The sequence below is a fragment of the Genypterus blacodes genome, unplaced genomic scaffold (assembly GCF_046128005.1).
Source record: "Genypterus blacodes isolate CSIRO-AG114 ecotype Tasmania unplaced genomic scaffold, CSIRO-AGI_Gbla_v1 ptg000067l_1, whole genome shotgun sequence".
NCBI classification, from domain to species: domain Eukaryota; kingdom Metazoa; phylum Chordata; class Actinopteri; order Ophidiiformes; family Ophidiidae; genus Genypterus; species Genypterus blacodes.
The window spans coordinates 6118162-6145399 of record NW_027466879.1 but is presented as its reverse complement, the minus strand read 5'-3'; the positions used below and the strand labels follow the sequence as shown (position 1 = coordinate 6145399).

General features: G+C 43.7%; 2 protein-coding genes across 5 annotated transcripts in view; one reads left to right on the top strand and one right to left on the bottom strand.

The window, feature by feature from the left end:
* Positions 1-12770, top strand: part of chsy1 (chondroitin sulfate synthase 1) — a 29444-nt gene extending 16674 nt beyond the window's left edge. Inside the window, exon 3 of the mRNA XM_076155868.1 lies at positions 9818-12770. Coding sequence (XP_076011983.1) covers positions 9818-11410 — 1593 coding nt within the window. The 3' untranslated portion in view covers positions 11411-12770. The remainder of the gene's footprint in view (positions 1-9817) is intronic.
* Positions 12771-24294: 11524 nt separating this feature from the next.
* Positions 24295-27238, bottom strand: part of lrrk1 (leucine-rich repeat kinase 1) — a 40051-nt gene continuing 37107 nt past the window's right edge. For all 4 annotated transcript variants that reach the window (XM_076155410.1, XM_076155412.1, XM_076155411.1 and 1 more), the window contains exon 38: positions 24295-27142. In XM_076155410.1, the coding sequence (XP_076011525.1) occupies positions 26965-27142 (178 nt within the window). In that variant the 3' untranslated portion in view covers positions 24295-26964. The remainder of the gene's footprint in view (positions 27143-27238) is intronic.

The window sequence follows — 27238 nt, the reverse complement described above, 5'->3', positions numbered from 1 at the left end:
CGGTTGCTGTGTCGTGCAGTCAGTTAGCTTTAAATTGTAATAAAAGGACTCAAAGGCATCAGTTTGTCTGCTCGCAAACTTTTTCCCTCTATGGTTTTACTGAGACGGAGAAATTGTCCTCCCAAAGGTAACGGACTGGAGAAACATCAAGGGATCAAAACAGGAGATGGACTCAGCGCTCTATTCCGATGTTTTGTTCCGGTCTAATCTCCAATCCAGGACCAAACGTATAAGGCCCGAAACTACAACGAGTGCTTAGTCGTCACATGGAGCGAATGATCCCAAATAGTTTCCCAGGCTGGCTTGCTGGCGTTCCTGGTGACATCTGGAACGAGGGCCGTAAGCTTCGACCTGCAGCTGTTGCCCCCTTTTTTTTACCTGGAGGGGGGACGGGAGGATCAAACGGGGACAGGGCTGTAATTAGGACCCGAGCCGGCTGCCCCCTCCTGGGCAGGCCGGGGGGAGGGGAGGGGCCAGGGGGGAGAGAGAAGGAGCAAACCATGTACCAGGTCACTGAAGTAATCAAAGTATTGGCAGTTAAAGATTTGTATACTTCATGTGTCATGTTGATTTTCCATTTTCCAAAACACCTCCAGGCCTGGAAAACACATGTCAGGATTCCAGCATTTCCTTTGCATGATTGCTGCCGAGTATTCGTCCTCCCTGCGATTAAGGCAAAAGTGTGATGAAGCCGTATACATGTGTGGAGTGTGTAGAGACATGTGTACATGCCTGCAGAAACTGATTTACGATCACACGGCATGTTATCTGGGAGTACGCAGACTATGATTTCTGACATGACGTTTGAAAAAGCCATTGATTGACTTAAAGACTGCGGAATAAGGGCATGTGAACCAGAGGAGGAGAGGGGAAAAGTCGTATTCAAAAGAGGCATGTGAGCAGCATGTGAAGAGAATAAACAAGAGGAGAGACGACTTCAAAAGTTATATAATAAAATTCAGCTAAAATGTCTTAAAAGGTGGAGCTGAGTTGTCCTGAGAGGAAACAGGACTTCAGATCAAAGTCTGAGCTTCAGGTGTAAGAGGAGGAAGCTCTGCCCCTCACAGGTAAAGGAGCCGAAGAGATGCAAAGTTTTGAGCTCCCAGGGTCCGAGGCTGAAGGTTGAAGGCTTCCACAAAGTACCTGCAGCAATGGAGAGCAGTGAAAACATGCAAATACTCTTAGCAAGACAACAAACATGTCGCACTCCCAGTGCATGCTGGGTTTAGTATTTCTCCCAGCTCCTCGTCTGGTTTCGCCCTCTGATAAGAGCTCCAAACATGGTGGAGCAGAGGAGCCGAGCTTCAAAGGGCCAGTGCAGCGTTCAGGATGGAGGGATTGTTTAGGGCAGGGATGGAGGTGAAGATTACAGGCTTTTCCCCTTCGTATTCACTTTCCGCCGTCTGTGTGTGCGCACACAACACGCTCGCTCCTACACCCACGTCCCAGTTCCTGTTGCTCAGCCAGCTTCCCTGGGCGGCGCTCGCTAAATGCTAGCTCGGCGGACCACCAGGAATCCGCAAGTATGCTGCCGCCCGCCACACGGCTATAATTACCATCGACAATAAAAAAAGAAGAAGAAATGACCAATATTGGGTAGTTTTTCCCTTCGTTTTTATAGAAGGTTTTAATTTAGGCTTCTGCCTTGATGTCAGAGGATCCACCCATGAACCTTCTGCAGGCACACACACATGGCTGCTGCCTGCTCGCCGCCTGAGGTGGGGCCTTCAACTCCATCACACCTGATCAAACCAAACAAACACTGCTTTGGTGTTGACATGAGATCAGTGGAAGTGTGTGTGTGTGTGCGAAGCTCACAGTGCTCGGTTGACTTTTACCTCCTGAACCCTGGAACAGGCCTGAACTTGGAAGTTTATTTTTCCAGGACCAGGAAATTGCAAAATATCTTAGAAAAGTCTTGGAAAAGATTAAAGATGATCAGAATCTTGACGAACGAAAGCAGTTGAGATGTTTCCGTTTCCTGGATATCTGCTTTTGTCTCATCTTAGGAAACCAGGCAGTTACAGAGTTGAACACCTTCCCTTACTCACAAATGCCTTTAATGGACTTTGAGTGTTGATTATTCTGTTTACTTAAATGTAAAGATTGGATCTGAAGACCAAATCCCTCAGAGATCTGGAGTTTCAGAGATCTGGAGTTTGGTGTTCTAAATGATTGATTGCCTTTAGAGTTCAGTTAAGTACGCAAACAATTCGAGAGAAGCTGTTAAGTTTGTTTTACTTATTACACAATGGAAAAAACGAGTGGAAAGGTTTCGGAATTTAATTGGCAAATAAACACGGAAAGCCTGGACGTGTGTGTGTGTGTGCAGTGTGTCTGAGCGTTTGTCAGCCTTGTTTATGAATTTCATAATTAATGGTCACTGGTGAGTGCAGAGGTCGGGCTCTGGCTTTGTAACGCACACACTCACACACACACGTCTGCATTCCGTACAGGCGCAGCGTCAAACACATCCACTCCTCATCTGTGACTTTGACTCTCCTTTTCTTTACCAGACGCCTGAATAAAAGTGCACAACTGACTTTTTTGATATTTCAAATGAGATTTACTAAACCATTAGCAGATTTGAATCCTCTCTCTTTCTCTTTCTGTCTTTCTGTGTCTCTCTTTCTCTCTCTCTCTCATATATATCCTTGTACTCATGTCGGGTCCTTTAGTACAATGGAGCTTTTACTGCAGACTTGTCAGTTTGTCTGAGCCTGATGTTTACTAAAAACAGCTCTGTCTTCTTCCCTCGGGCGCGTGTGTTTGTGTGTGTGCTTCTTTTATTCATTTTATTTTAACGTCCACCAGCTGAGTGAGACATTGCGTCCTGCTGTCTTTGAGCATCTCTTGTTCAGCCTGACGCACTCGTGCCTTTGAAACATGTAATGTGCGGTTTGCGTGTAAATGTGACACAAATTAGGCAACATTCATCTGGAGCTGTCAGGTGGTCGGTTGTTAATCGTGATTAATTGCGATCTGTTTTATAAAGAAATCTCTATTTTGTCAACATGGTCTAAACCGGTTGTTCCTGTTCTGAAATTGTAAGAGAGGCTTGAAACAAGGAAGTGCAGGCTTTAATTGTGAAGGAGCCTTTGAACTGAAGCTTATGGATCCCTGCGTGAAAAGCCTCTAAACGCTTCCCGACATTAGAGTTTGGAGTCAAGACGATCAGTAAACAGCAGCTTAACCAACACAGTAATGACATACTTACCCTCACAAGGTCACCCAAGGCTGTCGTATGTTCCAATGTTAATAAATGCAAATAATGTCTCCAAAATATTGTAATTTTATGTGCACTCACGTTACAAGTTTAGTTAGAGGCAAGTATGTTGGCTCAGAAAGTGTTTTCCTGTGACCTTGGGTTTGTATTGTTGAAGTAATGGTACAGGGATCGCCGAAGAATCAATTTAAACACTCTTTTACTCTGCTGGCGTCTTCTGCAGCAAATCACGCGGTTCGGCTAAAGATGAGAAAGGTCTAAACCACTTATGTGTGTATCGGCGCGGTTATTCCCCCGATTCTGTAAAGGAAGCTCAGAGCTTCACAGTGAAACGTCACGGCTGAAGAATGCCACATCCAGCAAGGCTCTAAATTTAGCTCCATTTGCTCTCATCTTATCACAGATTAGACACTCGTTTCTCGCCTCGGTGTCGCTTTGCCGCGGTGCCTCAGCGCTGACAACTTTGGGTTCAGAGTAAACCGTTGTGTCTGAACGTTTCCATCAGCGTGTCGAGAGTCTGGCTCGTTAAATTTTTCGCTGAATATCTCTGCCTCCCGCTAATTTACGAGATCTTTTATTTGGCAGCGAAATGTGGCTACCGTGCAACAACGAGTCATGTTGCATTCTGGGTTGTTTTGAACTGTAATGGCTGCTACTGTTTGAGACGCCGTCCAAGTAGCTCTGCCAGGCACGTGGCTCGTGGCTGTTCTGTGCACGAGTGCAGCGGCAGGACGGCAGATTCATCACGAGAATGTCTTTTGCTCATTTTGTTTTCAGTCCCGTGTCCTCTTCTTGATTGGCTCCTTGCCTGTTGCTGCTGTGCAAGAGGAAGAAATGCAACACCAAGCTTTCAGTGGCTGCTGTTACCATCATGTCTTCCTTCATTAGAGAATAAGTCCGATGCTCGGGGAGGTAATTGCATTTGGACAGACTCTATTACAGAGGCTCTCGTTGTAATACTGTACCGTTGGCCGTGACAAAGTAAACAGCGTGAGCTCTTAACTTCCCACAGCCTCACAGTCCACTGTAAGCAGAGCTGCCACTCATTAAGTCTGATCTTATTTTAAACATTAAGAAACGGAGCAGATGTTTAGTTAAACCGTCAGCTGACCTATAAGACACTTTTACACCCCTCATAAAAATGCAGTAGTGATCAGATCTCAGTGGGGGGTCAAACGATCCATCCAAAGTTTTTAGTGTGCGAGTGGTCCACGTTCCAGGTGTGTGTGTGTACACCTCTGGCAAGTCACAGATTCTTATTCAAAATATTTGAACATGTCTATTGTGAGTGAGATCGGAATGTTTCATCCGATGCTGCACATCTGACTCAGGAAGGTAAATGTGTTTATGCCTTTGCTGAAGGGTGGGGCGTCCTCTCCTGGAAACGGGGTCTCCACTCTCTGACAGGCAGTTTGGTTGAAGAATGCTGCAACCTGAGGTCAGACGGTGTCCAGTTGAAGTTGACATTTGAATGGGTGGCAAGGTTCAAACGGGTCAGGAGGACAATTAGGCTACAGTAAGTAGAAACAGGAAGTCAGCTTTTGGCAGTGGATGGGATACGGGATGAATTTATACAAATTAGGCCCACACTTCCTACTCTCCCCGAGAGTCTGAGCTGAAGAAGACATCTGGACAGAGGGACCGTCTGGAGGGAACAATGGCTCCATTCTGCTCCCTGTCACCCAGAACTGTGGAGACACAAACCAGGGCCTGTTTCATGTGCTTCCTTTGTTGCTGCTCTCAGCATGCTGGACCACTGACAGCTCAAAGGGAACAGCAGTGCTGAGTGATGAGGGAATCCTCACCTACAAGATTGCAGTCATTTACATTTATTTTCTCTACCAGATTTCTCTGTCAAACCTCAAAAGCAATCAGCAATTACTTGAGAAATTGGGAATTTTCTGAAATGTAATAGACCTTTTCCACATAATGTCACGGTTCTCATCTGTCTCAATAAAATGGTAATAGTTCAGAATTAAGTCTCTAAAATAGGAAAAGTGAAACCTTGTGAGCTTGTTAAACTGATAACGTCGGTTTTGACTCATTATGGTGTTAATTTAATGGCTGGAGTGGACACATGCTGTCTCGCACTGCACCAAAGTTTGTTTTGCCTGAGGAACCTTGCCAAATATTCTATGTCTTCATCTTATTCTGCGCCAAGTACAAGCAATAATTTACGCAATTTCTCCATTTTCGTAATGAGCCCATTCTGTCTCACTAGCCTGTGGTGACTCTGCCCTCTGTGCGTCCTCGTTAAAAATAGATTCCCGCTCTCAAATATTTTATTTTTTTAACCACATTCTTGTTGGAATGCACAGGGACATCCAACAACAACACGCGCCGTCGGCCATGATTGCTAACGAATCATGTAACCACAGCAGTGTGTCACAACGAATAAATTAAGGTCATAATCACTTTGTCAAATTCAAGTCTAAATTTACTTGTTTGGACTTTTATTTGTTGACAGTCAATTCTTTTCAGTTTGATTTACAGGTACTTTATTCATAACTTTTTCAGGTCAGTAGCTAATTGTTGCAATGTTGCAGCGATCTGCCTGGAGTGCTGGGATCAGATGGACATAATGTTGTACAGGTTGTGCTGTGTCGACACATTTAAGTGACGGTAATTCGCCGTTTCTTTTGCAGCGGCGTGTCGCTGCTTGTGCTGATTTTTCCCGCAGGCTTTCCTCCAGAACAACAGCCCAGCAGCCTGCACTCATACAAACCACTGGTGTTCTCTGGAAAACTAAAAAAAACTCAACATCTGTCCTCTATGAAGGCCACTTTTGTTTTGTTTTTTAAACTTGAGCAACATCCAGAATTAGAAATCTGGAACAGAACAGTTAACTGAATATAGTAACTTGCGAGTTTCTAAGCGTGTGGAAAACTCACAGGACAGGAAAGGAGAGGTCCTGAGGAAGAGGCTTGGTGCCACTGCAGTGTGTGTGTTTGTTTATGTGTGTGTGTGTGCGAGAGAGAGAGAGAGATCAGATAAAAACTTTCTGTATGAATAAATTGAGAAAGCAACTGAATGGGCTTATCTGTCAAATGTCGAACATGTATGTGACAGTATACAGCTTATAGTGAACCCCTGCATACTCTCGATAAAACATAATTTCAGCTGTCATTCATTCACGTTGAGTGATACTTGAGTTTTTATTGGGAAAATGTAGAAAATTGGTGCGATTTTTGCCCCTTTTGTTAATTCTTACCCTGGTCCTCGTCTACAGTCTAACTCTGCCTTCAAACTTCTGAGACTGGACAGCTTCTTTCACCAGCATCAGGTCATCTGGCATCACAACACATTTGGTAGCACCGGAGTGTGAGAAGCCTTTCCACCGACGCAGAAATGAGTTTGGACAGACAGGTCTGGGTTACAAAGAGCCAATTACAGCAGCATAGTGCCGTCTCTAATTAGATTTACATGGCCCACTTGGAGTCAGACCCTGGCTATTGTGCTGCACATTAAACACAGCCAAAGACGAAGCTGAGCCGCTCTGATGGGCCTCACCCGCCTCTCTGCCTCGCTCGCCACGCTTCATTACCATCCACCGCACTGGCACGGATCGCTTCATGAAGGGGCCGCACGTACGCTGGCAAGCCCATTAAAACCCTGATTACTCAACATCACGTAAACGCCATAAATCGATGTAAGCTCAGCAGACCTCGATTATGTAATTGAGTGACACTAGTTCTGTGGCTCCGATACAGATAACAATTATCTGTCTCATCGATTGATGACAGTGATTAAGTTTTTTTGAAAACCGGACAAAGAAGCAAATATTTGAAATGCGGTAGTCTGCATTACAGTAACTGTTGACCCCTCTGCATGCAGGTCCTCACCTGGTGGACTTTCATTCCGTCATTGTGCCCGTCCTGCCTGGAGGGATTCTGTTCTGTGGCATTTGCGAGCTTACAGCCTTTAGCAAAATATTGATTTAGGCTGTGAAACGCGGCAAGATAATGGTATCGCTTCACTAACACAAAGCCTCTGTGTGGTTCATGGCTTTGGCATTCACTGAAGATAGCTTTGTCCTCCATGATTACCCTGCTGGTGTTATAGGGCAGTGGGTCTTGCTTTGATGTGTTTATTTGACTTGGTCGCCAAACCTATCAAGTATCAAAGTACAAGAATGGTACAACTGATTTAATAAATACTATCTCACCAAGAGTTTGGAACTAAAATAGGATTTAATAATAACAATATGTGCCTTGAAAAGCTCATGACTGAGAATCGGAGATGTTCAGTGCTGCGGCTCCCTAAACCCCAAAGTCATTAAGTTTTTAATAATGCTTGTAATCTTGACAAATCGAGCTAAAACCTGGTGAGGACAGTTGTTTTTATTTATTGAAAATCTGCTTTGATATCATCATAAACCAATAAGAGAAGTTGAAGCATTGTTTTCATATGTGTGCTTCGCTTACAAGTCTCTAGGTCTTTGAATGGACCCTTGAACACGTGTCAAAGCCTCTTACAGCTCCTCTACATGAATTTATACATTTAGTTCTATACAAATGTGTTGTACGTGGAGTAGCTGAGAGAATATTGTGGAGATCTACATGCAGGGCGTTGTGAGGACAAAAAGTTGAAGTAAAAATAGATTGATAAGAAGTTAAGCGAGCGTAACTTCTATTTTTGTGCTATAGAAGAAATAACACAATGGTCCATTCAAAGACCTCCAGACCTCATCACTTCTGTTGTTAAAAACAGGACAAATATATCATTTAAAAAAAAATTGCCAGTGACAACTGTGATTCTCACTGATTTTGCTGAAACATCTAAATTATGGCTGAAAAAGGATGTGCAATTCTTCAGTTTGTAGTCCACACTTAAATAAGTTCCGTTTACACTGACACAGAGAAGTTGTACTTTAAACACCAAAGAAATATGAAACATTTGGGTTCAGATCTGACTGACCAGCCTGCTAATCACCATACACACACACGCACACACAAACACACAGAGCAAAATCATCTGACTGGTGTTTGTCTTGGCTGTAACAAAGCGTAGCGGTTGATTAGTGGGCAGCAGTGTTTGGGGGTTAACGACTGTGAAGAAATCACGCTAACGAGTCGCTGGTTGCAAACAGCGCCCGCAAAACGAAAGGTCACGTCATTAGAGAGGCGCTAATGCAGATAACGCAGCAGGAGAGAGAGGCGTAAACATCCTGAGCTGCTGGCTGTCAGCTGACTCCAGCTGCTGTTTCCCTGCTGGATGCAGTCTGATCCCACCGCCAGCCTGACTGTGGCATGCTGGGAAATGACTCAAGTCACTGAGAATAAGAGAAACACACAAACACACTGGACGCTTACTGTCAATTTTGGTTTGTGTTTAGTTCATTATTTATTATGTAATATGGTACCGCTTTCCAAGTGTGACTGTGTACACCCGGGAAGTATGAGTATTGGGGCGACGGTTAAAAAAAACATTTTGAGAATAAACTTTGAGATGAGTGAAAGTTTTCACAAGAAGACGGAATATTTCATGGAAAAAGTTTTGATATTGAGCTGTGGTATTACTAGAATATAATGAAATACTTGAGACCAGATTATTGCATTTCAAGTATAATATTAAAATGATGTGCTGCGGCTTTTATTTCACTGAATTCCCTGTACATTGTGACAAACATTCCTCTGAAAGTCTTTTTCCAACACTGGCTCTAACTATTTTTTAGACGCATCTAAAAATCCAATAAATAAACAGGTAAATGAGCGTTAGCACAGACGTATGTTAGCCCAGCCCCTGACTGTGAGAAGGAATACAACATTGATTTCTGTTAAAGTTGTTGAACACATGATCTCCGTGGTGTTTTGCACGTAGAAACGGACTTCTCAGCCTCGCCAGCGCAGCTTCACTCAAGACTTCCATTGATGAGAAGTGTTCAGGGGTGTTTTCATTGGCCGGGTGCCATCTCTTAAGCTGCAGAGGAACGCATGTTTGGAGCCACGGAAAAGTAAAAAGTTCCTCCTGTGATCATGTTTCGGTTCAGATGTCACTCTCAGTCTCGTCCTGTCTGATTCCCTGGAAAGTTTTTCTCCAGGGGGCGGATTGGACTTGTGGCTCCGTGCCAGAACCATTCTCTGAAATTAGGCTTTCTGGAAACTACTGTTGACGCTTAATGAAACATCCAGCGTTCCGGTGCTTCCTTCAACACAAACGCTGCCTTCTTGACCGCGGCTGGTGGGTCCTGAGCAGCTGTCCCCATGTTTACATGGGGAGCCTCCTGTGGTTCGGGCAGCAGTAGGTGTTTAAAGCTCAGGCTCAGTGAAGCAAATTACTCATTAGCACAGGACTGTGGCTGCTGTACGACAGCCGCTTAGCTAATAACCCAAGAAGCCCCACCACTGTGCTCACTCGTGTTTCAGTGAAACGTGGTGGGCAGGTTGGTTTTAATTCAGCGAAGAAGCCATGTAATAGTGGTACAGGTCAGCTTGATGGAGGATGCATCCAACTACCATAGTTATGTTTAACTTTTGAAGCATAAGTCATAGAATCTAAATTCCATTTTCGAATCCCCCCAGTTTTTGTGGGGGGATTTGAAATGGTGCTAAGCCAAGCAACCATTAACGGCTTCATGTCCTGTCTCCACAGATGCAGCAGCTGTTTTACGAGAACTACGAACCCAATAAGAAGGGCTACATACGAGACCTCCACAATAGCAAGATCCATCGAGCCATTACCCTCCACCCCAACAAGAATCCTCCCTACCAGTACCGGCTACACAGCTACATGCTCAGCCGCAAGATTGCCGACCTGCGCCATCGCACCATTCAGCTCCACCGGGAGATTGTCCAAATGGGACGATACGGAGCAGCTGAGCCCAGCCGAGAGGACCTGCAGCTCGGCATGCCGCCCTCGTTCATGCGCTTCCACCCGCGACAGAGGGAGGAAGTCCTGGAGTGGGAGTTCCTGACTGGGAAATACTTCTTTTCCTCATCAGACGGTCAACCCCCCCGCCGAGGAATGGATTCCTCCCAGAGGCAAGCCCTGGATGACATCATTATGCAAGTCATGGAGATGATCAATGCCAATGCCAAGACTCGAGGGCGGGTCATTGACTTCAAAGAAATCCAGTATGGCTACCGTAGGGTTAATCCTTTGTATGGGGCTGAGTACGTCCTGGATTTGCTGCTGTTGTACAAGAAACACAAAGGAAAGACCATGACCGTCCCTGTGAGGAGGCACGCCTACCTGCAGCAGACCTTCAGCCAAATCCAGTTCAAAGAAGAGGAAGAGATGGATGCCAGAGCGCTGGCTAGCCACATCAACAAGGAGTCGGACTCGCTTTCCTTCATTTCCAACTCCCTCAAGATGCTGGTGCCCTTCAAGCTCGCCACCTCTGGGCAGGAACAGAGGGAACCGAAAGAGAAGAAAGTCAACATCCTGGTACCTTTATCGGGAAGGCACGACATCTTTGTGCGCTTCATGTCCAACTTTGAACGAATGTGTCTGATCCCCAATCAGAACGTCAAGCTGCTGATCCTGCTCTTCAGCACAGACAACAACACAGAGCGGGTCAAGCAGGTGGAGCTGATGAGAGAGTACCACATGAAGTACCCTCGAGCAGAGATGGAGATCAAACCTGTGGCCGGCTCCTTCTCCAGGGCTCTGGCTCTGGAAGTCGGTTCCTCCCACTTCTCCAATGACTCGCTACTCTTCTACTGTGACGTCGACCTGCTCTTCAACGCCGACTTCCTGAAGCGATGTCGGGCCAATACCGTCCTGGGGGAGCAGACTTACTTCCCTATCATCTTTAGCCAGTATGATCCCAAGGTAGTGTACGCTGGGAAAGTCCCCAGCGACAACAACTTTGTCTTCACCTCCAAGACGGGCCTGTGGAGACACTACGGCTTTGGGATCGTCTGCGTCTACAGAGGAGACTTAATCCGGGCCGGAGGATTTGACACCTCCATACAGGGGTGGGGAATGGAGGATGTGGACCTCTTTAATAAATTTGTCCAGTCAGGGATTAAACAGTTCAGAAGCACAGACACTGGGGCTGTGCACGTTCACCACCCAGTCATATGCGACCCCAACCTGGAGGCCAAGCAATACAAGATGTGCCTGGGCTCCAAAGCCTCATCGCACGGCTCCATCCAGCAGCTGGCCGAGCTCTGGCTGGAGAAGAACGACAACGGCTTCAGGAGACTGGCCAGCAATAACGGCTCGGTTAGGACAGCGTAAGAGAGGAGGCCTTGTCGGGGCTCGCCGTCTCCCCCTAGTGGTGGGTTTCACTACCTAATTTATTTTTTACTGAAATCAGACTTGACGTGGATATATTTTGAAAAATCTTTTTTTAAAGAAACTCTACAGAAACTCCACAATGTAACATTTGCTGAAACATCTTGACTCCAGTATGGATATGCAGATTTTGATTGATACCAGAGAGAATATTGAGCGATATTCTCTCATGAGCCTGATTGAACAAAGGGGGCGTGGAGGCTCATGGAGATTTGTTGCGGCGTTGTAATAAGGACCATCACATGTTGCTAACGTGTACCTCAGTGAAGTACACCTTCATGCTCCTTAAGTATTTGTGTGCAGACGCAGACTGCAACTCCAACAAAACTAAACTCTTCATTGTGAATGTTTACAAAAGAGCGATTCTGAACAAAAGAGTTGACTTTAAATCACAAATACTTTAATTATTTTTCAAGGTTTCCTTTTGATTTCCAACATTTTCCTTGTTTAATTTCTTCTTTGGTTTTGGTAATACGACATAACACTGTTATTGTTTCTCCAGGATTTTGTTATTTTCTTTATTATTAATTTCTGTGAACCCAACTGCTGGATTTGATATCTGCAATTCATCTGTTTGCTGTCTAATTTATTGAATTTGCAGGCTCCATTTTCTACTCTGTTGGAATGTGTATATTGGAAAGATCGTTCAACCGCCAAGGATACGGAATCAAGTTTTAGTTTTTTCCTCTATGTTCTGTTTCTTAAACTCATTATCACCAAAGAGTTTGCACAGTCTGCTTTATCGAGTGTGTGTTTGTGTGTGTGTGTGTGTGTGCACACGTGTGTGTTAGTGGAAGCATGTGTGAGTGGTAGAAGCCGGCTGTACAATGTAGAGAGTGAACACTGATTTCCAAACCTGTCCGATGGCGTGATGTTGCGTGGATTTATTTTTTCTCGCGCTGGGTTGGACGGGGGAGCAGATGCGTCGCCGCCTCTTTGTACGACTTAAATTTCTGTTTTGTTGAAGTGAAAAGCGTTGCGGCTGGTCCCAGGCGGCAGAGGCGTGGCGTCAGCAATGTGAAAACAGAATCCTGTATTACAGGTTTGAGGGAAAGGATCTTTCCTCCGAGTTTCTACCTGTTCTCCTGCTGAACATCAGCAGGTGTTTTGTAGCACTACATGAGGTGAAATGCTCCTCGCCTAGAGCTCAGCAAGACTGATGTAACGGGATGAACGGCTGTGGTCATCGTAATGATTTTTATTTTCTTGGGCTTTGTTTTGTAATTTGTTCTCTCAACTCTTCAACTGGGAATGGTTTTATATTTAAGAAGAAATAAAATGGAGGAAAATCTCTATAAAAGTGCGCTGCTTTGTGTCTTTTTTAACTTTCACCAGCATTTGTTTGTTTGGGGAGAAAAGTAAAACACCAATGTGAATAGGGACAAAACCATGACATATTTATGCCAGATTTTGTCTCTCTTGTTGTCGACGATAAAATGGTTAATTGCTGAGGTTTCTGCCGTATTGAGCAGCTGTGTTTCCTCTGACCTTTGTAAATTGAAAAAATTGCAAACTGGAAACGCCTTAAAATATTGCAATAAAGGTTTCACTCACTTGAGGTGGATTTAGTGGTCAGACACAAAGTAATTCTCTCTCTGATTTGCATTTGACTTTTTAAACGCTTTGCATATGTTTTGCACAAAAAATTAAGGTCCTGGGTTCAAACTCAGTTTAACCAAACACAGAGGAAGAATTTCAACAGAAGTGCTCCAATCAATTAAATCATTTCAGCAGCATCGGCAATGATTGACAGCTACATTCTATGGTGATCGGTATACAGATACATTATCGGTTTAACAGTTATAATTCAGAACTCGTGTTCACAGTTTATCCGCGATAACAAACACCATGATGAGCGACAGAACAAGTGCTCATGCTGATGCTGCAGAGGAGCAGCCTGAACCTCGGGTCTCCTGCTTGGTGAGTGTTTTGTGGGACTCCTGCTGTGGTAGTTGTGCTGCAGGGGTTGCAACGGTCAGGAAGCCCCCACAGGGACAATAAAACTGGCCCTCAATGCAAATGCCGAGATAAGTCAATAGTGTGCTTTTGTGTCTGAGCTGCGGCTGTAAAGAGCTGAAATCTGAGCCCCGAAGACGCCGTCTGACAGTCTTTTAAAGGATTACTGTGATTTAGTTTTCCTGGTATCCAGCAACTTGAACTTTAATGCAGAAAATTTGAGCCAGGATGGAAATTTAGTCTATGAGACATTAAAATACTCTTAGCAGTCTAGTAAAAGAGTGAAACTTCTGTTCTGAAGAGATAAGTAAGCACAGGTGAAGGAGCAGGACGTCCACAGCCAAATCTGCATATAAAAGCTTAACCAAATCTTAATGCATACTATCATGAACATGCACTCATGTATCCAAAGTGAGAGGGACACTCATTTGGAAGAGGCGTGTTTGTGAAGAGAAAGAAAGCTTTATAAAGCTTAATAAAGGTCTCACAAAATTCCTAATAAATATATCAACGGTCTCTTTGCTCACCTTTAGGATCTCTATGAGAAAATGAACCATTACCAGAATGATGTAGGGTTAAAGGTCAGTCTATAACCGACGACGCATCGGTCGGTTTCACAGCAAAGGCGATCAATAAAGCAGTGTTGTGTCACGTTGGCTCACTGGCTGGCATTTGGAATTTGGCGATGACGGCGCCTGTCAGGAGTCTGAAGGGCCCCTCTGTGTTTAAAGACACACATGGAGACAGTGGGGCCCCCGTGACCTTTCACCTTCCAAATGATACAAGCTGTGCCCGGATGGAAGAAGCCCGGCTGAGGCTTTTCATGACTGTGAGTAGATTTACAGCACAGACGCAATCACCACGTTTACATCAAAGCCACTTTAGCTCCATTTCTCTCAGCTTTTACTTCAACATTATTCTCAAACTTTGTAACATTTTCAGTATAGTTTTTAACTTTATGATATACAATAACACATTATGCACAACAATCATGTCTTTGCCACGAATCAACAGGTTATTGCTCTGTCGTGTTCTACACTTTATAGTTGTCGTTACATTTATATCTCGTCTGTTTCATCAGCTCGGCTCCTAATTGGCTGTCTGTCTTTGTCTGGAGCCACAGCAGCTTCAACTCCATCTACATTTTGGAATGGCAAAGGCCGAGCTGCAGACAAGTCTGGACAAGTAGCTGGAGCCGCTCCGTCCTCTCTGTGGGGCCCTGAGGTGAAGCCCCCGCACGTTAGTAAAGCCTCACGCACACGACAAGACGAGAGGCTTCACTCTGATGCTCCGTCTGCCATACAAATCTACAGATCACAGTCAACTTGCATCTCCAGTGAGCTGTTCTAGTCGATTACTTATGGACGCTACAATTCTTATTTCTAACTTGCCTGTAGCTGACGATGGATAGTTTCCATGCAAGCGATATGTTCACAAAATGTTTGTACGATGATTGCTAGGTTTTCTTTCAAAAGTTCCAAGAACTTTAGAACAAGATTCGGACGAGAAATATTGCATTAACGGTTAAATAGAAATAGCATCATATGACAGGATTTAGTGTACATCACATGCAGAGACGTACAGTTAGGCGGATGAGGGAATCTAATTAATAAGAAAACGACATTAGCCCTGATATTTGAGGGGAAAACACCAAAGGAACTCCAGAACATTTCAGAGGTTAGAGTGAGAAACAGCAGAAACAGCCATTATGAGACCCGAAAGGTCCCTCACAGATAACGTCAAGTGCTGAAACAACGCAAACAACGCTTAAGAACGACAAAGATTTCGTTCTTGAATGAGATAAATCACAACTTGGTTGCCGACATCAGCAGCTCGGCTCAGTTCTGTAACTTATCCAGATAAATCTAAATACAGCAGCTGTGAGTTCACAAACAAAGTAGAAATATCATCTCCATTAGAATGTGACGATTGTGTCGACTACAGGAACATGGGGTAAAGGTAAACATGTTCGATACCACACTTAGATGCAGCTATTCAGTCTTTAAATGTACACAAACTGACAGCAAACCTAAACTCCGTTTCTGCTTTGGTTACTTTGGTACATTTACCAGGTCCCTGTGTTAAACACGTGTTTAAGCCTCTAAAAGCTCCTTACATTAACTTAGAAGTTGAGTGAGATACAAACGCGTTCACCTATAACCTTTTCCCTGAAACCTATGTATGTTGTCATGGATCTCTATCCTATAGTTACCTCAAGGTGCCTTCTCACATCAGTTGGCAGTTCTTATGATGTCGCCACATAACTTGAAGTGCTGACAGAATGTTGTGGAAACATCCATGCAGGGCGATACAAAAATAGTAGAAGAAGAAAATAGATGTGACAAGGCGGTAGTGTCATTATAGCAAAACACAGCTCTGTTTGGGGATCCAGCAGATATGTTTAGATTTTATTGTGGTGTGCAGAACCTCTATCTTTGAGCTGCAGAAGAAATAACAACCGGTCTAAACACAGCAACCCACACACACACACACACACACACACACACACACACACAGCTGCTCTCAGGCTCCACACAAGCTCTGAGCTAACTGAGGGAGGACCTATTGATCAATTGGTTAATCTAGAGGGGTGTCCTGTTGGTAAAACTTGTGTAAACTCCTCAGATGATCCATTTTGGGTCGTGTGAGAAGGTGGCAGCATATCAAGCCGACCTGACACGTCTCCAGGTGAGCGCGGTGCAGGTCAGCGTGGGGTCGTACAAGCTCCATTCTCCTGCTCAGCTGAGGCAATGTGAGATTTTCACATGTGGACCTCAAGTCAAACTCAGATTCTGCTGACACTTTGTTTGGTTTATGACTCAAACTGCTTCTTTCTTCCAGCTTATTTAGTTTCTGACCAATAAGCAGATAGAATGACTTCACACGACTTTTTGGTTTCCCTGTATGAAACCAAACTGAACAAAGCTGTTTAGTTTAGTTTAGTCCCCACATTCAGAACAAAGTGAACAAACTACAATGATTTCTTTCAGAGGATGATGTCATCACACACATCATTAAAGAGTAAGACGAGCTGGAAGCTTTTCATTTTGTACTCCGGCATTACAAAACACTGATGCTACATAAACACTTGGAATATTTGTGGAATTGCTGCTTTTTCTCGTTTTGTATCGACACCGTCTTTGTTAATACAAAGAGAAGTAAAGTTTACTTCAATAGAACTTTCTCCCAATGCATTGTGGGGGTTCTGTGCTGTCGTAGTGTAAACTCGCCGAGGGATCGTCCCGGAACATCTCGCTGACTAGCTCTGGATGCACTTCATAAATTTGACTCCGGCTCATAGCAGCGCCGCCCGATTCCCACACTCAGCCCACGCACTGAATCAGCACGTTGGGACGCGACCTTGACTTGGTTTTGTCCCCGTATCAGGCCAAAGCAAACAAGCTACAAGTCTGAACGTGTCAGCAATCCAACATTGTTGGAGCCAATTAATTTCTCCCCCGTCCTGTTTGTTTGTTATCACGATGCGTAGCATGAGGTGTTTGATGTTCCTCTCACAGTAGCAGATTTGTTGGCGTGTTATCAGTAGAAACAGTTCCTTCCCTTCTGTTTCAACATCTCCTGACAAATGGGTTCTTTGACATAATTGCTGCTGCTGACTCTTGCCTCTAAATACTTCCTCAGTGGATCTGTTCTTCACTTTGCCTGCTCTCTCTCGCTCTATGTGTGTGTCTGTTTGTGTGTGTGTGTGTGTGTGTGTGTTTCTCCTTGGCTGAGCATTAAACACTTTCATAATCACTTTTTAATAGTTTTATTCAACAGCCTCCGTCGCCAACAACACCAGGCGTTCCTAGACCTCATTACAACAGATTTGATTTCATATTAAATGTAAGACATGAATCTATAAAGTATCAGATAAATGCAGTTGACTAAAACATAGATTGCTTCCCTTTGAAATGCAATGAAGGAAAAGTAGAGTAAAGAGTAAATTGTAGTGCCAGTATCTGAATGTGCTCTTAGATCCAGAAACGGAGTACCTGTGTGACCTCTCACCTCTCCTGGCTGAACCTTATATTTCCCACCTCTGCCGCTGTGATGTGAATGCATCATCAGCCTTATCGGCTCGTTTAAGTCAAACTAACGCGTGTGGATGAGAGCTTCCGGATTCAGGACAGAGCGACGGCCGCACACTGTTTTCATTAGGTGTACTAGCTGCCATTTCCCCCTGTGGGCAAACTGGGCTGAAAACAATTTGGGAGGCTCTCAGCTGGGACCTGGGTGTGTTTGAAGTGATCTCAGGCTGCAGAGGTTTCCTTAATCTCTATCCAATCTGTTGAAACATGCCCTCCGCATCCTCCCCCAGGTACACAAGTGTGGGAGCCGATCTCACTCTTGTCACCATTAGGTGTTTCCCAATCCTGCTCCCAGGTCCAGAAGGACCGGATCTGCCCGTTCCATGTGAGATCAGTCTGTTCCCTTTCGCGGGTTTGTGCCAGGACCATGTGGCTCGCAAATGGCAGGATCTGCTCGCACAAACACACGACACAAGAGAGGAACAGAACATTTGCTGAAAACCACGTTCAGCTTCTAAGGAACAAAAAAGACATGGTGGCATTTCTAGATCGTCTGAAAAGTCTAGAAAAACATCCCTCACAATCACATCAAATGCTTCCAGTCTGTAAACCAGCATCATATTTCAAAACATAGAAATCACCAAACATGGAGAAACGTGGTTTTCTCTGGACAGCATGAGCTCCTTTTAGAGCAAAACCATGAAACGTTGCTGTGTGGTGGGAGTCGCGACGGATCAGTACTGAGTTTCTATAACATCCTGAACTGTGGAACGGAGCAAAAAAAGCAGATCAGAGCGATAGCTGGAAGAAATTAAATTTGTGGGATCCTAACGCCCTGTGTGTGTGTTTACATGTGCGGCAGGCATTTGTCACAGTTGGATAAGTCACTCAGTTGTTAACCTAAGTATAACTTAAGGAACACAGTTTCCACTTCTGGGATCATATCTCCTGGCCGTGGAAGGCGAGGGGAGGCTCAGTCAGTCCTGAGCCTCACCAGCTTCCTGTTCCTCTGCTCTTAGGCGAAGTCCACCAAAATAGTCTTTTGACATCTTTCTATAGGCGTTTAAGTTTGGTTGATTCACCGTCTGGTTGCGACGATTCTCGCCTACTTCTTTCCCCTGGTGGCTTGTGGTTTTCAGACTATGACGCCATGCGCTCGGTCTTTGTGGGAAAGGAGCAAAAGAGTCACTGTGATGAGTCGCACCCTCAGATCCGGCCTCAGTGAGGAAGTGAAGTCAAGGTTTACTGGGATCAAGGATTGAAAATGGAGAAGGAGAGAGAGAGAGAGAGAGATGTGGTCAACCCTGATGTCTGCGAGAAGGTCCAGGGAGGAGAAAAGCACGATGGAGAGCTGAGAGAGGAGGCGGCTGTGAGGGCCCATGTGTCTCTGCCTACACAAGTTTTTCTTTCAGCCACGTGGGCGACACAAATTAGAGTCACATGATCGAGAGAGGGAGCCCAAGTCCAAATCAATTTTCTTCAACGGGGAACACCCGAAGGAGAAGAAAGAGAGTAAGCACACAAACTCATGACTGACACTTGGAGGTTGACTTTGGGAAACGGCTGCTTCCGATGTCCAGGGAATGTGGCAGACACACAACCGGAGCGTCTCGGAAGATCTGCCACGCTCAAGGAACAGCACTGTGATTAATTTCCACATCTGCCAAAAGCTACAAACCAAGCAGCGTTCAGCTCAAATGACTTAAAAATTCAGATTGAGTGAGGAAAGATGCTGAGAGTGCAACAAAACAACAATTTCATTAACAATGACTTCAGAAAATGACAAGAGAGCTGATGAAAGTGCAGACACACACACACACACATGCTGTGAGGTATGGAAGTGATCAGTGTTGTGTAGAGGCCAAGCACCCCTGAGTTGTGCACTGTGTGTATGTGAGCCCAACAACAGACTCTTTGTCCTGATCCGATGTTTATTTCATAACCTCCAGCCCTGCGGCACAGTAAATCTGATTACTGATCGGAATTGCTGTTGTTCACCACAGCGCTCGCAGACAAACTATTTAATAAAAGCTTTAATAATAAACAAGACTACATGATAAGATTTACTGTATGGTATTATATGTTCAGTTTATAGCCACAATGGTGTAACTCTGATCTGGATTTATGTATTGAGAAGTGATTGTACTGATCAATATGTGGATTCTGTATCAAAATGATCTACCAGCTAATAATGAACAGGCATCCAGACCCACATATTGCCCAAGATGCTGTGTCACATTTATGACGTCGCTGCATATTACCAAACACCTATGTAGCTAAGACGATGCTGACTCGGCAGAATGAAATGGTTTGGACACATTTTCATCGGTTGTAGTTACACTGCAGGTTGCGGAGAAGCATCATGTCATCAATACAGCTGTACGATGAAGGATTTACACTGAGGAGGAAGAGAAACCAGAGGACTGCTGGGCCCTGGTGGAGATTGAGAATCCCTCTGTGCTTTCCATTTATCTCAAGATATGAGAGTCAAGTGGCAGAGACTCCAAACTTACTGTGGTTACATAACACATCACAGTGAACATCGTGACTGAATTTAATTTGACCAAAATCACATTATGGCTCAAAATGTTTGAGTCAGTTTGTACTTCCAGCTGAAAAATCTGACAACTATGAAAACAAAAGATAATGCAGACAGCATGGTCCAGTGCTCATCAGCGAGAAAAGAAATGGAAATGAAACAAAAGGAGAAATTGATAAAGATCAAGCACAGCTGCTTCTCAGGATGATTTGATGTGATGAAGCCAAGAGTGCCTGTCATGATGCTTTAATCTGGACGCTGGAGTCGTTCAGGATGTTTACTTGCACAGGAAAACTTTGATTGTACTAGGATTAAGGTAATATATTGATTCATTGTGAATTTGTTTACCTGTGCTGCTGTGACTGGTTCTCCCTCCCTCCTTCACTTTGAAACAATAACAAGCTTTACCAAGATCTGATCTCAAGGTTCAGCTTTGATGTCTCATTCTTCTGTGTTCTGGTCATTTGCGTTTGAGACTTGTATGCGGTTTGAATAGTGAATTTGAATAGCTAAGGATCAGCTGCTGTACGCTTTAAAGATGCCACTACACATGAGGAGGTGAATGGAGTGCACTAGTGTCTCTACACAGGTGGAATGAGAGAATATACTTCAATATTTGCTTCCAAAAGTTGGTAACTTGAATTATCAAAGATCCATCAGATCACTACAGCAAACTGATTAATAATTATTGTCAATAACTATTCTTTGATTGAGAAAACATTCTCCGATTATTAATTTTCTCGTCACCATCAACGCCGTGTGCGCCCACTCTGCATTACAGACAGGGGTTAAGTTCGTATCACTGCAGCCCCTTAATAAAGCAGTATTTTACTCATTTACACCTAAAACAAATGGCCACAAAGTATTAGTAAATAGGTCTGAACTGTCACAGTGATGTAGTCGGCCACACAATGGGCGATAAGCTCGTGCTCGCCAAGTAGTGTGGTGACGCAGCACGGAAAAGTTCTATAAGGCGATAAAAGAGTGTTATTGCAGCATTGGGGCAGATATGAGTCACATCCCTAAATGCTCCTGCGTTCAATCACATTCCTCATCTGACAGTGTGGCAACTGAGCAAACACCTACACAGAAACAGATTCACTGGAGTTACAGGGAAAACAATACGTCATTGGGTGATGACAACTTCCACACAGTTTGCAGTGGTGTCACTCATCTCAACACACAGAGTCTTTTCCCCCCAACATGTCCAGAAAATCGATTTCATGGGCTGAAACTTTTCGCAAACACTGGCAGACAATGCAGCCACAGCCTAGTAATTGCTCAAATGATCCTGTAGCGATGCAGAAGATCAGGAACAAGTGGATCAATAAATCTCATTTCTGTTCAATCAAGCTGTGGTGTTGGCTGAAATAGCTTCATGCCACACAGGAATACATACATTAGTGTGTGTCATTGTAAAAGTAAATGTACTTGAAGTACATACAAGTAAGTATTTGAAGCAAAAGAAGTCCTAGTTAGGAGAAGAGTTTAAGTTTTGCTGACAGGTCAGATTTTGAGTCATGGGTATTTCCAAACTAAGATCGATCGATAGATATTTTTTCCTGATAAATTAGGCACGTAAACTGTCAGATAAATGTGCACGTTGGTACTTTTCTTCCTCTCATCCTCTTCGTCTTCTCTCAGACTTTGCGTGCTGGTGCAGTCAGAGTGTGACAGAGTTGCCGTGGTTTCGCTGGCAGGATCTTCTGACACCATATTGGCTGGATTAAAACAGGAAACTCGAGGATCAAAATCTCATTCATTGGCTAACCTGTTCTCCGTCCTGCCCAAGGAGCCTCCACAAAGAAGTGGGGTGTGTTCCAAAGCTCTGAACTCCTTCCTTGCTGTCTATTCTGAATGAAAAATGTGAGGCTGGAGGAACAGCAACAGTTGGATTGAGTCAAAACAACTTTGTATGTCGGGCGCCATCTAACGTGTGACGTCACCTGCTCATGTCAATATGAACAGTTTGAGCATCATATATCTACATATGAGCCACAATCTGACTGTAAATCACACAGATCAGATCAAAGTTATTTCATGTGCCTGTTTCACTTCATTTCATCTATTAGTTTGACAAAAGAATTTGGCATTTCATCTGGGTAAGGGGTTCAAAAAAGTCAATCACAATTACAGTGAAGTTCAGTGGTTACATAACGATTGTACCTGGGAGGAGAATCATTTATAGGTGATGCATTCATTCATCAAAGGCTTTCACTGAAAAATAAAAATTAATAATATATAATAATAAAAATACTTGTAATAATAATGATGCAGGCATTAGGGTCATCGAGGGACAATTAAGGTCTATTAATATACAAAAAAACACATTTTCCATTTCCTTTTTGATTTGTCTTTTCTGCACTTTGCCAGTTTACTGACTGCATGTGTCATTTACTCCCTCATGTTGGCTACAACTCTGCTGACTCATCACAGGCCAGCATAGACTCCTTCTCTTCCTCCTCCTCCTCCTCCTCCTCTCCTTTCCCTCCTCCTCCTCTTCTCTCTCACCTCCTCCTCTTCTCTCCCTCCACTCTATTTGTCCCTCATCGCTCTGTAAACCTGCAGCACCAAAACATTAGCATGTGATCCAGCTTTGCACATCTGCCACCTCCTCTTCCTCGCCTATATTAGAAAAAGTGAGGAGCAGAAAATTGGAAGAAAAGGAAGGAATTTTTTGCACAGTCGTCACATTTCTTGCTCTACTGAGCTCATTCTGTTACTATGATTAGCTGCAGTTACCTGCACACTGATCAGTGCCTTCTGTCTAATAGAGGTGGTCTGAGCAATAAATGGCAGGCGTTGGTCCCCAGGAGATGCTAATGATTAATCAATTATTCATTGCTCAAAAAGTTCGATTCAATCAATTATTATTATTGAAATAACCAAAAGTACAGATTAACAGCAGTACAGATCAGATTTGTCATGATGGCGTGTCAGGGAGGTAATTAGCTGTCAAATCTCCTCTCTACTGCCCTCTTCTGTTTGACAGTGGAAAAACAAAGCGTTAATCCTTGTGACAGGCTCTGTTGCACAGCTGACTATATCCTGTGTGTGTGACAAATCCAGAGTCTAGCCATAATGAAAATGAATGTTTAACATGAGCAGAGCTAAATCCGTATCAGAAGCTCAGTGGCTGCTCACCAGAGGCCAAGACTGCTGCGGGCGAGATGGCCTGAGCAGAGGTTAAACGGGAGCACTGAGCACGACTTATTCATATCAGTCCAACAGAAGAAGGAGTCTTTCCAAATGACAAGAGCATCATTCATGGTATTTGCAGTGCCATCGTGTTGGCTGCTAAGCAAACTCTTGGCATGGACTCTGTCATCTTGTTTACACGAGGCCTGCTGGTGCCTCCAAGAAAATCATCATCTATAGCGTCTCTTCTTTCCCCCACATTCTGGATCATTTAGGGTCACAATATCACAGTTACAAGTGAGAAAATCTGTGGAAGAGGCGAGGTGATATGATAAAAATACTGCGGGCCATGAGTTATTTAGTGTGTGTGTGCGTGTGTATGAAACAAGTAGGTACCACAACTTATTTTGCAATGTGCAATTTCAAAATGCGCAAAACAAGTGGTAACCTGGCTTGTGCAATATTTGGACATATAGTACAACAACCAAGATGCAGGCACAGAAGGGAGCACAGAAACATCTTGATTCACCTCATCACATTTCTGCCATGTAAGTTCTGTTAATTATGAAGTATGCGGTGGTCTTTACACACATGAAACTGGAGTACATGAGAAGATTCCTAATAACCGAGCAGGAAGGCTTTGTGAGCAGGAGGGAGCCCCTTTAGTTCCTCATAGAGCGTTCACTGTCATCAGCTAATTTTCCCTGTCCATCATCTTCCCTCCATTAGAGGAATGTAGAGGTCATGACCCTCTCTGCACACCTGAATATTCTCTAAAAGGCACATTGACTCCACTGTTGTACTTTTCAGAGGGAAATATTTAGATTTGTACATTTATCTGACGGCTGAAGTCACTTTACTGATTCAGGTTTTATACTCATAGCATGATATACTGGTAAAATATTCGTATTGATTAAGAAACCTGACAGTGATACTTGACAGGATCCAATGCCAGCTAGCTGATTTTAATGTTAGCTAGGTCAGTTTGCTGATCGTTAGCGAGCTAACCAACATTGAGCAGATGTGTTCAGCAAAACCTCACCCTGCATGTTAGATAGCTATGCTGTTCCAATTGGTTTGTGAATGACTTTGTTCCGTTAAAGAACTGTAAGCACTATTTAATGACAATCTGCCAGCGAAGGAAAACACTTTAGGCTAGTTAGACAATTTAGAAATTAGTTTAATCTCAATTTGTTTGCGACAACAGCGAAAACACTGTAGACTAGAGTAACAGTGAGTTGCAGTTGTTGTACAGTAATGAAGGATTTTCCGTTGAGTCATTACTACTTTCACATAATTACAGGGTTTGAATACTTCATACACCGCTAATCAACGAGACTTTGATATTATCACAAGAACTTTATTAAGCACTGTATTGTACAATTATCATGTACACAACAGTTTCTATTCAAACATTCAATCATGATAAGGACATTACAGGCTGATATTGACCATACACAGCATTTTACTGGCCACTTTAGAAGTGTAAATGTGCCCATTTTGGTAAAGGACATTATTTGGTTTGTAGGTTCTCCAGTATGTTATACATTCAGTAACAAAATCTAATTGTACATAATTATATTAACAATTTCTATTTACACATGCAAGACATTGTGATAAGTTACCTCTGCCTGAATGACAGATTGCTATTGATTGATTCATTTCGATCTGTATGAACCTTTTCAATCTGGTTTTCGCTCTCACCATAGTACCAAACCCGCAATCCTCTGTGTAGTCAACTACTTTCAGTGGATTCTGATCTCGTTGCTGTAGTAATTCTTGATCCTACTGCCACTTTTGATACTGTTAATCTCTTTTGGAGTGCAAGTCACTTCCCACCCATCCTTCCATCCATCCTTTGAAGCATCCCAAAAGACCAGGTTAGTTATGTTAACACTACGAAGAACTTTCATTATAAATGTGTCCACTTTGATGAAGAAAGTTATTTGGTCGGTAGCATATATGACTGAAAATTTTCACATGAGAAAATGTGGCCCACAGACAGAAATTCAACCCAATCACACACAAGCAAACAGACAAGTAGCTAAATCAGGATAACTAGGGAACTTCACAACTACAGATGGACACAGGATGATGTAAACCAATGGCAAATCAGATGAAGTTGAGATTCTGCATATCAAAATACTTGACCAAACACAGCGATATAAGTCAGATATGAATCAGCATTTATGAAATTAAGGGGCCGGTTTTTAGCATGAATACATTTTGTGCTTTTCTCTTTCCTCCTTCTAAAAGGAGAATTCTGGAAGCAGCTGTGGAAATTATTAATGCCAGCTCTGAAAGCATTCTGGCTGCAGATTCAGATGGAACGTGGAGCTGCTGAGCTTGAAGAGACGTTCAAAGATAGAAACTCCGACACAAAAAAATCCCACACATTTGGAATGATATGCACAATATCTGGTCAGGTGGTCACAAGTCTGTTGAATTGCAATCAGCTTCAGACATCATTCTCGGGATTACCCAGCTGCATGGTAGATAAATTCTTTAAAGTCCTCAGATGGTGAATGTTAAAGGGATACTCCAGCTAGGTCGATGATTGTTTGAAGCATTCTGGAGATATATGGCATTTTCCTAGGTCTTTGAATGGAGCCTTTGAGAAAGCACCGTGAAGTATGGATGGATAGAGATCCATGAAAACATACAGAGGTTTCAGAGTCAAAGGTCATGGGAAAACACTTTCCGAGGCCACGGTGAACATATTAGTATCTAATTAAACTTATACGTTTATATAGGAGAGCTTTTAGAGGCTTTTCCACCTGCTTCATAGATGTGTTCTGTTAAACCAAGAGGGTCCATTCAAAGGCTTACAGGCCTAGGAAGTGAATGCTACATATCTCCAGAATGACACAAGATACAAAAATCTGTAAATGTCTCAATAGGAGCATTTTAAAAATTGGTAGACTCACCTCATACTGTGTTTACACGACACATCATGTAATCATGCAGGCTTAAGGTTTCATGACATCTTTGCAGGTGTACAAAAATGCGTGGATGTATGGATTTTTAAGGTGGCAATTCAACAGCATCGATCCGAAAGCTTAAAATCTATTATTTATTAACGAAAATATAAAATAAAAATGTGTCTTCCTTTCTACGATGCTGTTTGAGAAATCAGTGAAATTTAAAAATGTTTGTGGTGAATTAAGTGTCTCAAAACAATCAAATTGAATCAAATCATGGTGGAAATTAAAATAATTTTCAAGCATCAAATCCTCCCTAAAGAATTGTGATAGTGTTCATAATGGAATAACCTTGGGGCCAAAGACTTACTAACCTTTTTGCCTTTAAACACAAATACTATACAAATACTGAATTGCATTGCATTGAGTGTAAATGCACTGACTAAAAGGAACACCTGGTGTGCGTGTGAGTGTGTGTGATTGGGAAAGAGGAAAGAGACCTTTCAACAGACTGAAGGTTCACCTCATCTTCAGCTGCACCTCGGTCCTGCTTAACTGGCTGACAAACTCATGCCAGGAGTCAAACACGTGACTTTACAAGTGAAAAGCCAGCTGACATTACAATCCTGTGCAGCTCGGAAGCCGTTCACCTGAAGCACGTCAGCATTAAAGCACGTTTCTGTCACGCTTCTTCCTGGGTTTCACTTGTGGGGGCTTGGGGTCTTGATCGTTGGTGTAGCAGCAAAAGTTTGTGCACAGCTTGAGCCTCGGCTCTTACGCCAGGCCTCCTCCCCCTCCTACGTTGCCCTGATGTCAGCGCTTGGCGGCCCCCCGCTCTGAACACTGGCAGTCTGTAGGCATGTATTCCCCCTCGGCTCACACTCCATAAAGAGCTGCGATTCTGCATAACGGTTACCTTCTTTTCCTCATGCAGCTCTCCATGCGGCCCAGCTCCTCATAGGACTTGTAGAAGACTTCCAGCTCGCTGCAGCCCCAGCCCCTCCAGACACACAGGCACCACTCCATGTTTTCCTTATGAAAGCCGCACACAACAGTGTCCTTTGCCACAAGTGCAGCCTCCTCCAGGATCCTGAGAGAAAGAGAGTGACAACAGAGAAGAGGGAGGGAGGGCTAGAGTGAGGAGAAAGATCGATTTGCAGAGAAAATAGGAATGTGGTGTGGAGAA